Source organism: Balaenoptera ricei, chromosome 5 (genome assembly GCF_028023285.1).
Source record: "Balaenoptera ricei isolate mBalRic1 chromosome 5, mBalRic1.hap2, whole genome shotgun sequence".
Lineage (NCBI taxonomy): Eukaryota > Metazoa > Chordata > Mammalia > Artiodactyla > Balaenopteridae > Balaenoptera > Balaenoptera ricei.
The window spans coordinates 101,877,543-101,893,555 of record NC_082643.1 but is presented as its reverse complement, the minus strand read 5'-3'; the positions used below and the strand labels follow the sequence as shown (position 1 = coordinate 101,893,555).

General features: G+C 41.2%; 1 protein-coding gene across 2 annotated transcripts in view; it reads right to left on the bottom strand.

Annotated features, from left to right (window-relative positions):
• Positions 1-584: 584 nt before the first annotated feature.
• The window catches only part of BOD1L1 (biorientation of chromosomes in cell division 1 like 1), a 54,961-nt gene continuing 39,532 nt past the window's right edge, over positions 585-16,013 (bottom strand). Inside the window, exons 17-26 of one of the 2 annotated variants that reach the window (XM_059923330.1) lie at positions 15,266-15,345; positions 13,544-13,628; positions 13,102-13,175; positions 11,162-11,237; positions 11,050-11,084; positions 9,915-9,960; positions 7,925-7,974; positions 7,743-7,827; positions 7,183-7,336; positions 585-1,887 (exon numbers count right to left, since the gene is read on the bottom strand). In XM_059923330.1, the coding sequence (XP_059779313.1) occupies positions 1,770-1,887; positions 7,183-7,336; positions 7,743-7,827; positions 7,925-7,974; positions 9,915-9,960; positions 11,050-11,084; positions 11,162-11,237; positions 13,102-13,175; positions 13,544-13,628; positions 15,266-15,345 (803 nt within the window). In that variant the 3' untranslated portion in view covers positions 585-1,769. The remainder of the gene's footprint in view (positions 1,888-7,182; positions 7,337-7,742; positions 7,828-7,924; positions 7,975-9,914; positions 9,961-11,049; positions 11,085-11,161; positions 11,238-13,101; positions 13,176-13,543; positions 13,629-15,265; positions 15,346-16,013) is intronic. The other variant, XM_059923331.1, reaches the window with a different exon arrangement.

Sequence of the window (16,013 nt, the reverse complement as noted above, 5' to 3'; positions counted from 1 at the left end):
AGCTGAGTTCCCCACCAGACAATTCCTTATGCAGCTGCAATGTTTACTTCCAACTTTGTTAAGAGGCTGCATTTCCTCACAACCCAGCTACTCAGTCCCATAAGGTCGTGCCCAGGGAGGGCGTTACTAAACGGAATAAGACTGGTTTCACGTGGAGAATACATTCTCAGGTGAGCACTTCTGGTGAACCAATCTAGAACCATCCAGTGCAAAGATGGTTTGCCAAGGAGTCTGGAGCCTTGGAACCTAGTCTGGCTTCTTACCCTTAACTAACTTTGAGCTTTGGTTAAACTCAACCATATAAATGGAAATAAGGAGTTCTCACATCCCTTGTCTCCCAAGCCCCTTCCAGATCTAACATTCAATTCTACCGAGAGAGAGAGGCCATCACTGACTCAAATTTGAATGTGAAAATGGAACAATATATCTAAGACCAATTATTTAGAGAGATGAAACAGTTTTCACAGGGAGAAATTTTAAAATAGGGGAAAAAAACTTCTTACCACTCAAGTTTTGGGAAACATTTTATAATTTATATATAAAATCTCAGTAAGAAACAATGTAAAATGACAGAAATATCCACCTTACATTAAGAGTTCCAAAAAAAAATCACACACACTGAATGTAAATTTTAATTATAAAACAAGAATATGAACAAAACATTTTAAAACAATCTCAATTATTTGGCAACTCATCACATCATTGCTAGAGGCAAATTTGATCTTAAGAAAAGCTTAATCTTATGAAAAACTTAAGTTGGACAGTTTGCTCATATGAGAGTTAAAACATGTTTAAAAAAGAATCTGGCAATAAAGCCAGTTTCTATCTTGAGATAACTGTGTATAAAATAACATATAATCCTGAAGCTCGATAAACAGGAGTGACTTAATCTTCAATGCATTTCTCTTCACTGAAAAAGACACTATGGAAAGAACATGGGGCAGCACAGAGAGGAATGGACACCGACACAGGGGTTGCTGCCGCAGGTGACAGATGTAATTTTACTTGAACCGGAACTTCCTACGTCAGTGGGGCTAGTAGTAAAGTCACAGATGCGAGCATAATCTAGAAACAAGTTACATTCTTAAAAAACAGAATCACAACTGTGAACAGAAAAGCAATGGAGACCCCTTCTTGAGCTAAACTACTTTACTTGGATACATGCGAGAAGAGTCTGTATTTCCTGCCAGATGAGATTCAGATAGTTACAGGGCAGGCAGAGTCCTAAAACATCTCTACTAATGACTGCATAGCATTTAAAACCCTTTCTTTTTTATTAAAAAAAATAAAATAAAATAAACAGATATATAGCAAAGTTCACAGATAAGTTTTCTCTGTAAAATAAATAAAGTGTTCATTGATTAGCATCATACATACAGTAAAATACAACCTGTTTTTACATGTTTATATACTGTACACAGATTACCAATTGGCAGCCTGGTGTCTGATGGGCTGGAAGGGTTTGCGTGAGTGATGTGTCACATCGGGAAATCCCAATTTCAAATGTTAAAATATACAACTACTTTGTTTTGAGTTCAGGTACAAAGTAAACTTATTTTCCTTTATCTGAAATAAATGTACATAATACTTCTATGAACAATAGTTTATAAAGCTGTTTAAAACATAACAAGAAAAAGCTTGCACCTAGGAACTTGGAGCACATGCATGGCCTTCCCCTGGTTAAAAACAACAGCCTGTGGCCCTGAGGCTTGTCCCTCTTCTCTCTACCGTGTCCCCTTGTGGACCAGCCAGGGGTGGCCGCAGTCAGATTACCGCTTTGCCTTCTTCACCGGGGTCTCTTCCACCCTCTGCTGACCTCTGGTGCGTGCCCCGGGAGGGCTGGCTTCTCTCTTGCGCTTGGTAGAAGGGGAGAGCTGTGCCTTTGACCTGCAGTAAACAAAAGTCAAGGCCGTGGTAAGACTTAAAAAGAGCTGCTTCAAGTAATTTGGGAGTTCTTCAAAAACTGGAAGGTTTTTGACCTTGAGAGCCAAGAAGAGAAAACCTAGATAAGGTCTACACACAGGACAAGGAGACTCTAGAAGAGCCTATGCTGACTGGTTATTTGCTGACAGCCTCACATCCTAACAGGGCACGGGTGGAGGAGTTTGGAAGCCTGTACTCTGCTTCCGGCTCTGTCCTACTCTGGGTGTGGACCTTGATCAAGACCACTTTCTTCTCTAGGCCCTAGTTCTTCTAGCTATACAATAAAGAAATCAACGGCCAGTCCCATGTTGAAACAACTGGTGAGAACACAGCGGGATGGCAGCCTCCGTCTGAGCACGCGCACAACCGTGTCTCACAGGACGTTACCACAGAGGACAGCTGGCAGTGTTAGAAAAGGCATGGGAACTTGAGAAGAGTTTCCTACCCAGTCTCCCTGCCAGCAGCCTAGCCCTGCTCGCCATTCTGCCATTAGACCAATTTGTCGGAAACTTCAGTTGATCATGTCAATATCACCGTCTTGTTTTGGTTATCTCTTCTCTAGGATCTCTGATGCTTTCAGCACAAAGTCATCCAGGACGCAATACACAAAGTCCTTTACCATTTGCCCTCAACTGCTGCACCATTCTGGACTATAGTCCTGCCAGAGTAGCCCCATTCCCAAACACCAAGTGTTCTCTGACACGTTCATATTTTGGCGTGTGATTGTTTTTTGGAACAACGCCACACCTCCTATCTGGCAAACCTCATTTTGAAGCCCCAGTTCAAAAGCAACTCCTTCTGGGGAGGCTTCCTCATCACAGAGCAAGCTGCCCTTCGGAAACGCCACAGCACTTTCCGTGGTTAATTTATCCACTGGGGTTTTTCAAATTGCAGGCTAGAGCCATTATTTTAAAACAATGTATTAATAGAACACAATAGACCATTGATATCACTTCTATTCAGTTTGGCTCATGAAAATTTTGTTTCAGTGACAGCGACAATATTGCAGAATACATTCTTAACATGAGCTGCTTACTGTCAAAAAAGTTTGAAAGTCAGGTACACATACGTCCCTCCATTAGACAGGATGTTTCTCCAGGGCAGCTGCTGAGGTTATTCCTTCTCCTCTCTCCAGCGCCTAGTACAAAGCCTGACACGTGTGAGCGAGCAGTAAACGTTATATCAGTGAAGACACTTGGAAAATAAAACTGCAGGAGATGGGACTCTACTGATGTGGAGACATGTTTTGCTTATTGTTCCTTTGACAGCAGAAGTAAATAAGCTCAAATCGAGTCAAATATTGTTGTATATGATGTAGTTTCAGCATAACGTTATCTACGCATGCGTTGAGAACGGCTAAAAACCAGTGCTTGTCAATATCCCATTTCAAACCATGACCAGGGAAAGGCATCAGCCACTAAGTGCGCAGCCACTTACCGAGGAGTGGGCGCGCGCCAGCACTGTGCTGGACGCCATACAGCAGGGAACAGAAGCTTTGCGCAGGGGCTTCCGTCTAGCTGTGTGAGCGTGGCTACGTCACCTGACAGACCCTTTCTTCCCACTCAGAGGGGGGCCTATGACCAGCACCACTGGCAGCACCCGCGAGCTTGTGAGAAACGCAGGCCGTCAGGTCCTGCCCCAGACCTGCAGAATCAGCGCCGGCACCTTAGCAAGAGCCTCTGCGATGGGCCTGCACATTCACGTTTGAGAAATAATGGACCAGACCCTCCTGAGAGTCTTCTCATATATAAAATAAGGATAAATACTACATTTTACTTAATGAGGATTAATGGGAGAATCTATGTGAAAGGTGCCCGGCACTTCGGTTTGCTTCGTTTTCTATAACGTGGGGATAATGATGCATACATACAAGTATGCTATGAAGATCAAATGTGGTAAGAGACATGAAAGCAGTTGTTATACAATGTGAAGTCTTTTATTTTTTGATGCTATAATGTACAGAAGGTAAGGCAAGTCCCTGACCTCAAGGAAGAAGCTTATGGACCAGAGAGGAAAACAAAACTAACACACTTAAAGCAACGGTATACGCCGCTGTCAACTGCACAGCCCCAACTGGAAGGGCAGCAGGAAGGAGGTGAGGATGGGCTGAAGCAGGCAGGGCGGCGTCCTGAAGGGGGTGGGTGTACAGGATGGAAGGACCTGGCTGACTGGGGGCTGCTGGTGAGGGCGCTCCTCAAGAAAGAACCAGCACAACCAGAGGCAAGGAGCAGGGGTCGGCACAACCTGTGGGAAGCGGAAAGATGAACCAGGCCACGCTGAAGGTGCAAGCTGGCTCGTGGCTGCGCCTCAAGTGCTTTCCTGTCACCTCATCACCTCTCCAGTGCTCTGGGCAAAACAGAAATGACCCTGGGCTATTACTTGCTGGACCCTGCTGCACTGATTTAACCAAGCATTCAGGTCTGTGACCACTCGGGGAGAAACAAGCCTTGTCTTTGGTTCTGGGGGGCAGGAGTTGGCAGGTAAGGCTCACAAGTGTCAAGGATAAAGCCTGTGCAGGAGGGCCGTGAGGTGGGGCAGACTGGTGAGGCCACCGAGACTCCTTTTGGCAGCCCTTCCTACTCTGTTTGGAGTAGGTTTCATTTGGAAAACAAATGATTCCCAAAGACAGTTATTTGGCAAGACAAGAACCTTAAACTTAGGGAGAAAGCATCACTGCACCAAAACCAGTCTCAGGGGTTTAAAAGTGACTTGAACGTCAGCAGGGACTTACCTTCCTAATAGGGGAGATTTACTAATTTTTTCACTGGTAGATCATTTCTCTTTTGCTAATTTTTGGTGATTTCTAGGAGAAACTGTTTGTGGGCTGCCAAGTTTGGATGCTGCACATGTAGATGGCTCACTATGATGCTTTCTGAAGCAGATTACAGAAACACTGGGCAATGGCAGCACTGAACACTCCAGTCCCTGGGACTCCAGAAAGGGCGAGGCTCCTCGTGGGCAAGTCAGAGAATGGGGACTAAAAGTAGGAAAATGGCTGGTTTTCTGGACCACTGTTGGTAAGCAGGTCTTCATGTCACCTGAGACTAACTCTGCTTATATGACTCTAGCTTTGTTTTCACTGTGTGGGATAGTATATCGTGATTTAGAGAAAGATAAATCTGTGATAAACAGAAAATATATTGGCTGATGATATAAGATCCCAAAGTGCTCACCACAGTAGAATAAGGGGCCAAGATCGATGAAAGTACAATTCACAAAGCTGAATGTTAAGGCCCTGGAACCGGGTCCAAGCAGTCGCCTGCACAAGTATCAGGTGAGAGAAGAAATGCCCCATGAGGAAAAAGAAGGTGCTGAGTTGGTGTGCAGCCCAGGCAGAGGGAGCCCAGTGAGTTGGATGCGTGTTGATGCACAGCCTAGAAAATAAGGCGGACAGGCCTCTTCTGGATTCATCAGCGCACACTTGGTGTAGACATTTGCTTCTTAAAGAGAATACAGATAAATTGAGGAGAACAAACAGGATGATGAGGGGGCTCAAAACAAGAGAAGAGCTGGAAGCCGCCCTCCAGTGTTTAAGGGAAAGTTGTACAGGAGGCTCCAAAGGTAGAAGCTATGGGGAGGCCAGCATCCATTGAACACAAGAGAATGCCATGAGGAGGTGGCTTTCCTGCCCTGAGGTAACACGCAGAAGCAGAAATACCTTTTCAGAGGAGCTGCTGGCAGCATGATCGAGGTACTGATGCGTTTGCAGTATGGACCCACTGAGACCCCATGTGACCCTGAGAATCTGTGAGATTATAAAGATGCCAGAGCCCTGGAACCAATCAACCAATGCCAAGGAATCTAAAGTGAAAAGAATCCATTTGTAAATCACAAGCTCCTAAACTGCATTAAGCAGAAGCATTGATAATCCAGGTGATTATAGAACCGTAAGTCAAATATGATTTATTTTTGAAGAATAAATTTTAAAGGGCAAATCTGTTAGCTACTTTTAGACACTCACTTGAAGATGCCTAGAAGGCCTGTGGAACTTTGAGTTGGGCTCGACTATACTGGATGATCTTTCCACGAGTGTAAAAGAGGAAGGGGTGTCTGTACCCAAATGCACCCTCTCGATCAGCAGATATCTTAATTCTATGATTCCTGTTTATCTGAGCTGCCCCACCTAAAAAACAACCGTGAGACACCTCACCTTCAGCAGCCCTGTGAGCTCCTAAAGTCTTCTGGCTCTAAAATCTCATTCTTTGAGAAACTAAACCACATCATGAATGGCTAATAATGTACAAGTTTAGAGGAATTAGAAATAGGCTCATTTTAAGTCTTTATGTAAACATAACACATTATTACTATTATACTACAGTGGCAGATGTTAATAAGTGATACTCTTGAAATAAATATTCCTGAAATCTTGGATAATGAAATTATAGATGATGATACCAAGATTAACACCTTGTGAATCACATTAAAAATGGAAAATATTCACGCTTCAGAAAAAGTTATAAAACTGTAAGGTGATGCAACATTTCTCAAAATGGGCTGTGGGGAAAGGAATACTGATTGATGTTAACAGGTATAATAACAGGGGCTGGTGGGCAAAGTATAACTGACAAAGTTAAACAGGTTTCTTTCCTTTAGGACCATGACACGCCCTTAATATGGTAATGTACACTATGGCTTAAGAAGGAGAGAAAATTCAGAGGCATTCCCCAAACTCACTTGACCATGGTCCTCTTTTCTCCAGAGGCTCTGGCTATACTAGGGTTTGGGAGAACGTACTATGGGAAACATATGAAATTGCCAGTTATGTAAGTGGAAAATGGTGGCCATACTGGCGATCTCACGTGACGGACCTGTCACACAGCACTGTGAGGTGCGTCTTACAACGGGTATGGGCTCGTGATTTCTCTCTCACCGCAGCTAAGCACGCTGCACACAGAGACTGTGTTGTCCGTATCTGTGTTTCCACCCACGGTGCTTAGCACTGCATCTGAGACATCTCCTCATCCTTGATAAATATTTATGAAGGAACTAAATAGGTTCCACCAAACAGGTATCTAAAGCCTGGAAAAGATTCCAAAGTGATCCTCAAAAATGGTTTAAGAGGGAAAATAGCCTCTCCCAGAGGAACTGAAATGTCAGAGGGCTGGGAGCATGTGCTCTCTGCTGAGGATAAAACGAAAGGAAAGAGCTCACACTGTGGCACAAGTGAGTCAAAGACAAGAGAATCCCATGAAACCCGCAGCTATTTTCTGATGGAGAAGCTGGTGAAGGTTCTGGACGCCCTCCTTCGTCCCCTGTTACCTCTGAGCCTCTGATCTGGTGCTGGACCTTGTGGTGGCTCCTGTGGGCTCATCCTCTTCCTCTTCTTCCTCTTCCTCATCAGACTCCTGGTCTTTCTTGTCCTCAGTTGCCTCAGAAACTGACTTCTGGCGTTTTCTTTCTGGCTCTGAGGATTCTGTTCAGATAGAAGGGTAACACCTGGATTGTACAATTCCCAAAGACACTTACAAAGGACAGAGTCACAGAGTTTAGAACAAAGGATATTAGGGCTTTGGAGGCAGAAGAAGTGGTTTTCCACTTCCTTTTTGTTTCAGCACTTGCAATTCACAACTGTTTAATTTAATCTCTGGGATAGTTTACTTAGGCAGTTCACAGCCAGCATTTGCAAAAAATTCGCATGTACTCAGAAAAGCATCTGGGATGTACCATTTCTGACACAGGATTAGAGCCATTTCACACATATTTATGTAGTATTAATACTAGCTGCACCCCCTGGATTTTTCCTCATCCAAAGAAAAACTCTTAAAAAGGTGATTCTGAAATGATAAGACTCTGTAATTAAGACTCTGCCAGGAACATACCAGCATCATCTGATAGAGTGAGCGAACGCTTGGGCTTTCTTCCTCTCCGACGCACATTTGCTACAGATTTTTCTTCACTGTCATCCTAGAAGCAATAAAATTAAAGTTGAAATGGTGGTCACTTGAGCATTTACTAAGTTTATTTGTAAAAGACATGTCTTGATAAGAAAATTAACACTTACATTGCTTCCACTTCGTTCTTGTAGGTTAGATGTTTCTTTATTGGACTCATCTTTAAGAAAAGGAAGATCTCTGCATTAATATTTTAATTAGTGTCAAATTAAATTTCAGCAGTCTGGCTTGCTGTCTGTGAATGTACCAGTGCTAATTAAGGTATTCTTACACGATTTATCATTGTTTTTGTATCAGCCAAGCAAACGTTGAGGTGGAATACCTAAGCTAAAAAGCACGTCGGAATGAAAGTCAGGATACCAAAGTTTGCGTTTCAGATCTGTCATGAATAAGCTATGTGATCTAGGCAAATTACTTAAATTCCCTCAGCCTCAGTTTTTTCATCTGTGAGATGAGGATTTGGCTTAGATTGCCTTCATGGTTTCTCTCTTTCAGCTCAAATGCTCTGAACCTGGAAAGGGAGGAGGAAGGGTACATCTAGGGAGCCCCCAAGAAACAGCAGGAACTGCAGGTCAGGATTCCAGACTTTACTCAAATTGTAATGGAGCTCTATAAATAGCACAGCCCTCATTTGATAGGTAGGAAAATGAGGCTTGAGTAACTTAAGTAATTTGTTCAGAGTCACATAACTAGCAGGTGGGGGGGAGTTGGAATTCTTATGACTCCATATACTTATATCATGGTATCTAGAAAAGTATATTTTATAAGCCTATTTTAGGTTGTGAATACCTATTCTTTATGTATTTGCTTTCTGTAGATGTTACCATTTTCTGAGAATGTATCTTGGTAAGAAAAATGAAGTTTAGTTCAATGCACTGTTTGAAGCTAAGATTATGAGGATGTTGATTAGACACTCAACAACCCAAAAGTGGACTTATTAGTGATGAAGACTGTGTAGCTGCCTTTTCTGCAAGTTCACTAAACTAACGTAGGTAGAAGAGTTAAAAACCAAGAAAAAGGCTCACAAAGAAGAATCCAGTCTTTAACTGGTCATCATTACCCAGATTCAGAAAACGACTGCCCAACGACAATACTAAAACATAATTGCATAGCTTACAATAGACTCTTTAAAGGGCATTTGAGTTCTAAAGATTTCTTGTTGTATGGATATAAAATATTATAAAATTATGAATAAAAGATGGTTAAAAACAAAACATAAGCAAAACCTCCTTTTGTTAAAAAAAATAAACAAACCTTAATTTTCAAAGAGGCAAGAAAAAGTAAAATATGATCATAAGATCCCACGCATAGTTAAATGTGGAAAAAATTTTAAATTACACATTTACTTTTACCTTGCTAATCAAAATATGTACTTTCCTGATATGACCATGCTATTTATTTGGTCCAAAATACTTGTCATATTCTTTTTTTTTTTTTTTTTTTTGCCTGTGTCAGCACTTTCAAACCCATCAATGGCTATTTTTTGCTTTTATGTATCAAAAAATTTAAACCATGAAATTAATATATACACATCGTAAAAATTCTGGAAAATGCAGGCAACCGTAAAAACATGAAATGTCCCTACTATCTCACCACCCGGAGCTAATCATTATCAACATTTTGGAATATTTTTTCTCCTTGGAATGAGGACAAAAACGCTTCATTGAAACAATTTTATCTCTTGCATCCTAGTTCTGGAAGCTGCACAGGCTGCTCTCAAAATTCTTCTTCTGAAAACAATAGGCTCTTGGGCTGAATTCCTGTCTTCCTGATAAGAGTTCCCAGTCCCAGGTTGATCTATTTCTCCCTAAAACATGTCCACGAAAGTACGGTTTGGACACAGCAGTGCCTTCCCTCTTTTGCTCCGTGCTGCCCTCCCCCTCCTCTCTGAAGGCTTCCCAGACTAACAAAACTGAGAATGACTCAGATCACAGGAAAAGCCAATAGTCAGAGTCTCTCGTGGCTACAAGGACAGCTGCTTTGACCAAGGAAGCCACCCACTTCACTGAAAAACAATGAAATTCTAAAACCGTCCCCGACAGCCAGGCTGCCCCACCCCTTCCTCAGCTCGTACGCAGAGCAATGCTTTTAGCTACACACCTGCTTGCATTACTTTCTGTTTGCCGCCAGGGGGAGATTGTTCTACCTGAATTTAAACAAAGAGAAAAACTGGAGTCAGCAGTTTGTTATCATCACATAGAAAGTTAATCAACAATGTAAAGAAGGTATAGGACCTCTGTTTATTATGTAGGCAGAATATCTGGAACCTACTTCCTGCAGTTGATTAAACATACCAAGCAAATATGGATGCCTATGATTCTGAACACACAGGTCTTTCCACAAGGAGGATTAGGGCTGCCACAAGCCTCTTTCCCAGCCACTGTGCTGCTACGCCTGGGGGCGAGCACTGGAGGGACACGCATGGCCCGCTGTTAATATTCCCCAACCCGGCCCGGTAAACCATCTTATGTGTTGGTAAATGCATTCACACTCTTACATGTGGCTCTTTGGTTCTGTTGTCTTATAAGAATTCTAGTGAGATAATTAATGCAGATATTGTTATAGTACTTTATATCCAAGGAAATGGGAGTCTCGAGAGGGTCACATGACTGGCCCAGTATCACAGATGTGGGAGTAAGTGGCAGAGCTGAGGCTTGAATCCCATTTGCTTTTGTTAGGTCAGTGGACATGTTTGTCCTCTTAATAATGCTATCATTGAAACTCATGCAATGATGTCTTGGTACAATGGTTTTGTTGGGTATACACCTCAGGGTCAAAGATAAAGAATATTAAAAAAGATAAAGTATTACTGCCGATTTTCCTGCATCAAAATTGGTGTACATTCTATTATAAAAGGGCCTCCATAGAAAGTAGTAAGATAGACACTTTGGAGGTTTCCATAAAGAAGCCGTTATGTAAAAATCATATAAAACAGCTATTTTCTATATTTTAATCAAGGATGACAAGAAGATAAGTCCCTAAATAATTTATATAACTGAACTGACAGGTGAGGATAGAATCAGAGTGAATTACAATTAATATAATTATATTTATATGAAGCTATTAGTAATCATAATATAATCTGAATGGTTATTTGATGTTTTATTTAAGAAAATCTCTTAAAGCTTTTCAAATACTTTTTTAAAAAGATAGTTGAAAATACTAATATTGCAGTATACTCTTTCCAGGTCAAGAGCAGATATTTGAAGAATTCTCATCTTTTGCAATTACTTACAGTGACAATGCCAGCATCTGTTTTGCAGTCATCTTCTAAAAAATAAAAATCTCACTTAGAAAATCAGTTGAAAATTTCTTTTGTGCGAACTGAAAACACACCAAGTACCTACTTGTTTTTAATGATGTTTCTACAGGGTGTTTACGAGGTCTTCCTCTTTTCCTTTTAATAATTACCGGCTGATCTTCCTAAGGGGGAAAGGGAAAAAAAAGCAATAAAAAGTTTTATCCTCTATTATACGAAGAGTTTGCTTTCTCAAAATGGGATTTAGAGTTCCCTCCTAAGAGGTCTCAAATCCCAGCTTTGTCTCTTAAAAAATACGTGACCTTAGGCTTAGTGCTTCATTTCTCTCAGTGCAGTCCCCTCACTTGATAAACAATGCTAACTGAGTATGAATTCACGGAGTCCTGAGGATTATGAGATAATGCGATAATGGAAGTAAGCGCTCAGTGTCAGCTTTTACTTCTGTAATAAATATGTATGTCCACTTAAATGTGGATTTAGTCCTAGTCACTTGTGACCAGATGGGATCCCTTAGAAAAAATAAAGGAGGCCACTGAAAACAAACAGAACTATTAAAAAGTTGTATCAACAAACAATAAATGCTGGAGAGGGTGTGGAGAAAAGGGAACCCTCTTGCACTGTTGGTGGGAATGTAAATTGATACAGCCACTATGGAGAACAGTATGGAGGTTCCTTAAAAAACTAAAAATAGCACTACGATACCACCCAGCAATCCCACTACTGGGAATATACCCTGAGAAAACCATAATTCAAAAAGAGTCATGTACCACAATGTTCACTGCAGCACTATTTACAATAGCCAGGACATGGAAGCAACCTAAGTGTCCATAAACAGATGAATGGATAAAGAAGATGTGGCACATATATACAATGGAATATTACTCAGCCATAAAGAGAAACAAAATTGAGTTATTTGTGGTGAGGTGGATGGACCTAGAGTCTGTCACACCTAGAGTGAAGTAAGTCAGAAAGAGAAAAACAAATACTGTATGCGAACACATATATATGGAATCTAAAAAAAAAAAGGTTCTGATGACCCTAGGGGCAGGACAGGAATAAAGACGCAGAGGTACAGAATGGACTTGAGGACATGGGGAGGGGGAAGGGTAAGCTGGGAAGAAGTGAGAGAGTAGCACTGACATATATACACTACCAAATATAAAATAGATAGCTAGTGGGAAGCAGCTGCATAGCACAGGGAGATCAGTTCAGTGCTTTGTGATCACCTAGAGGGGTGGGATAGGGAGGGTGGGAGGGAGGTACAAGAGGGAGGGGATATGGGGATATATGTATATGTATAGCTGATTCACTTTATTATACAGCAGAAACTAACACACTATTGTAAAGCAATTATACCCCAATAAAAATGTTAAAAAAAAGAAGTTATATCAAGACTGGCAAACTTGGCAATGGTTATCTAGAAGATCTGGCTGGTGTACAAGTTGCTTCCCTTGATTTATGGGCCTCCGTCTCAGGTCACTGTGATTATGTGTCCCACTGGGCTCTCTGCAAATCCGAAGGGGCCTGGAGTGGGCAGGGATGGAGGTCTGCCTCTCCCGCAGCCTCCCAGGAATCCCTGACCTCACCTTGTCAAACTGGGTCCCGTTTGGCACTTGCTGCAGGCCTTCCGCACATCCTGCTGCTACGGCTCCCATTTCGTTCTGCTGGACTCCAGGGCTCTGCAGCTCCCTGTTCTCTGACCTGAGCTGCTGCCTGGCTTGGTTGTGCTAAGCCTTTGGGTCAGGAAGTGACATGGACACTGAGGTACAGATCTGGGCTGATCCCATGTGGCTGACAGAAGTAGGTCTCATACAAATGTTTGGATAAAATTAAGATATAGGGAACAAAATGAATCAAAATGACACTGATAAAGTGCACTGCATGAAATGCTGTCCTAGCGCACTAAAAAAAAAAAGAGCTACTTCAAAAGCATTTAAGAAGAACTTTGGGTAAGAGCATTGAATGTATTTTATTTGTTTGCAGTACGTAAATAAATCTGAACAAATAAATATAGAAAACATTTCTCACCTCCTGAGATTTTATGTTGTCATCATCATTCTGCTCTGTCTTTTCGCCAGCAGCCTCACTGCTGCTGTATTCATCTGCAGAAAGAGCAGAGCTCGTTCACTGCTGGGGACTACACTCAGCCTGAGCGCCAGGACACCTACCAAGGTGACCTACGTCGTCCCCGTCACACATGCACACAGACTCCATTCTCAGGTGGACACACCAAAGTTAATAAGCCAGAGGCTGGTTAACCGATAAGAAGCACACTTTGGGTAAAACAGGAGCCAGATTAAAAATGATTCCCAAGCGCTACTGATACTCAGCGCGACGTACTGTGTTATAAAGGGAAGGCAGATCGGCAAACTGCAGTTTCAGTTGGCGAAGCCTGGTGAGAGATATGCTGACTGCTTTGAAGGATTAGTCTCCTCTTAAAACAATTTATCTAAGTAGATGTATTACTCACCTTTTTCTTCCATGGCCCTTGAAGCAGTGTTGTTTGTCTTAGAACTCGTTTTAGGTAACTCTTCCAAATCTCCAGAGTTCTCTTCCTATGGAGAAGTTGAACAAGACAAGAAGCTTCTTTTTCTTATTTGAACAATAATTTCCTAGCAGTCTTTTAGGTATTTGTGGGAAATTTTTTAAAAAGTAACAATCTTGCTGCTTGGGAGACTACACAAAAAGATACAAAATCTGAAGGCAGAAAAGCATGAGATAAGGCTATAAAGCAACAAGGCCATTTTTTTTTCCCCTGCAAAATGGAAATTGCTCTCCTCCCTCACCCTGGACTTTTCAAGAGAAACTCCAAAGAAAGAACTGAAAGGAATTTACAACAGATTTTTTTTTTTTTTTTTCTTTGTTGGTGGAGGGGAGGGACTGGGGGAAAGGACTAAAGCAGAAGATGCCAAAGAGAACTTCTGGGTATCCAGCTGGGCTGATTTAGAGCAATGATCTCTCAATGGTTAAATTATTTGCCCTTAGTTGCAAAGAAGTTTTGAGCATGAAATACCAAATTGTTTATACTATGATACTAATATAATGTGTAAATAAAAATATACAAGTTAAATTTAAAATCAGAGTACTGTTTTATATTGAGAATATTACATGTATATGTGATTTTTAAATGAAAATAATTAAGTCAGAGTATATTTAAACTTAACATTAAAAACCTTACATAAAGTTGAAGGGAAAATAAAAGGATACCCTTTAATCTGTTTCTTTCCAAATTCAGGAGCACTGTCTCAAGATTTTTGCTCTGGATAGGGCAGGGGGAGTGATGGGCTTTTTTAAAACCCAGTATCTTTCCTTGGCCACAACCAGCTGAAATTCATGACAATATGTGACTTTAGCTCTTCGGTTGTTAAAATTCTTTTACTACTTTTTATTTAGTTTATCAGTTATCGGGAGGAAAAGAGACTATAAATTGGTTTTAGTGAGCTGGAAGTCAGCTCCATATATTTATAAGGTGACTTAAATACTTTTGGAACAAGTCGGAAAAACAATAGATTAGGGAAGGAGAGAGAACGAGAAGATGGAGGTGGACTGGAATAGACACTGAGAAGTCCTGAGTCTCGGAAATGGAAGAACACCCAAGAAGAGGTTATCTACCAGGAAATGGAGAAATCTGGGCCTAGAACAAAAGACAGGGTAAGAGCAGAAATGAAAATTTGTGAGCCGCTTCCCTGAGTCACAAGGTGAAAATAAGCTCATAGGAAAAAAGAGGCAATGAGGGAGGGCCCATCCTTGGACTACCTATATTTTAGGGGCTGGAGTTATGGTAAAGAGAAAGCCAAATATTAAAATTTTTAAACAGTATGTATCACTGTATTTCACTGTTCTCATGTGAGTATATCTGTAATAAAGCATATTACACTTGGGAAGAAAGGACCTAGAAACCTAAGGAAGTCAATAATATGAACAAAAACCTAAGCAATGATTATATCTAAACTGTGATATTAATACAATCTTGCAGTTTAAGATTATAAAGTACAACATTTGTTTTTTTCCTTTGAGAGAGCCTAAAAAATATACACCTTTTATTATTAGAGATACATAAAGTAAAAGGGATATTAGAACTATATATATAACATATACACACACACACACATATATATAATACAAAATAAGTATACACAGTGATGTAATTAGGTTACCCCTAAAACTTAAAATTAATATGTGGAAAAAGTACCTTTGTATCTTGTGGCTCAGTTTCAGAACATTGCCTCTGTCCTGTTTCTATTTTGGAATCCAGGACATCTGGATTATCATCTGTAAATCAGTTTGCACAGAATCACAAAGGAATAAAAGCCAAATGAAAAATGAAATGCATAGTTCTATTTTAAAAAATGACAGTTTGAGACTTCTTTCTTAGGCATTTATGATATCATGTGACTTGAGCACTGAACACTGGCCTTGGCCCTAGCAAAACCAAAAAAATAAAATAAAAAAATCTACAAATGCTCAAATGGCACCAACAAAGCAGGAGGCTCTGTGGAGAAGGTTTAGGACATAGCGTTTCCACAGACTCTTTTATTCTTGGCTGAGCTGTGTGGCTGTGGTTCCCCAACCAGGGATTGAACCCAGGCCACGGCAGTGAAAGTGCCAAGTCTTAACCACTGGACCTCCAGGGAATCTCCGTCCACAGATACTTTTAACTTCCTGAACAGGTTAGCACCTAAGAGGTATGGCTTAGCAATTAAGACCATGCTCTTGGGAATCAGATTTACATGATGGCACCTGGCTGGGGCCCAGGCCCAGGTTACACAGGCAGCCTGGGTTTTTGTGATTTCCAGGGGTTGGGTCTTCTGCAGGGAATAATCTAGTTTCTAGATCAAGTCCAGAAAAGACCCTGGAGGTGTCAAGCTGGTCTGGAAACACACTAGAGTTAAGAGTTGTAAATAATTGCTACCCTCAAGAATTTTCTATATTACCGGCCC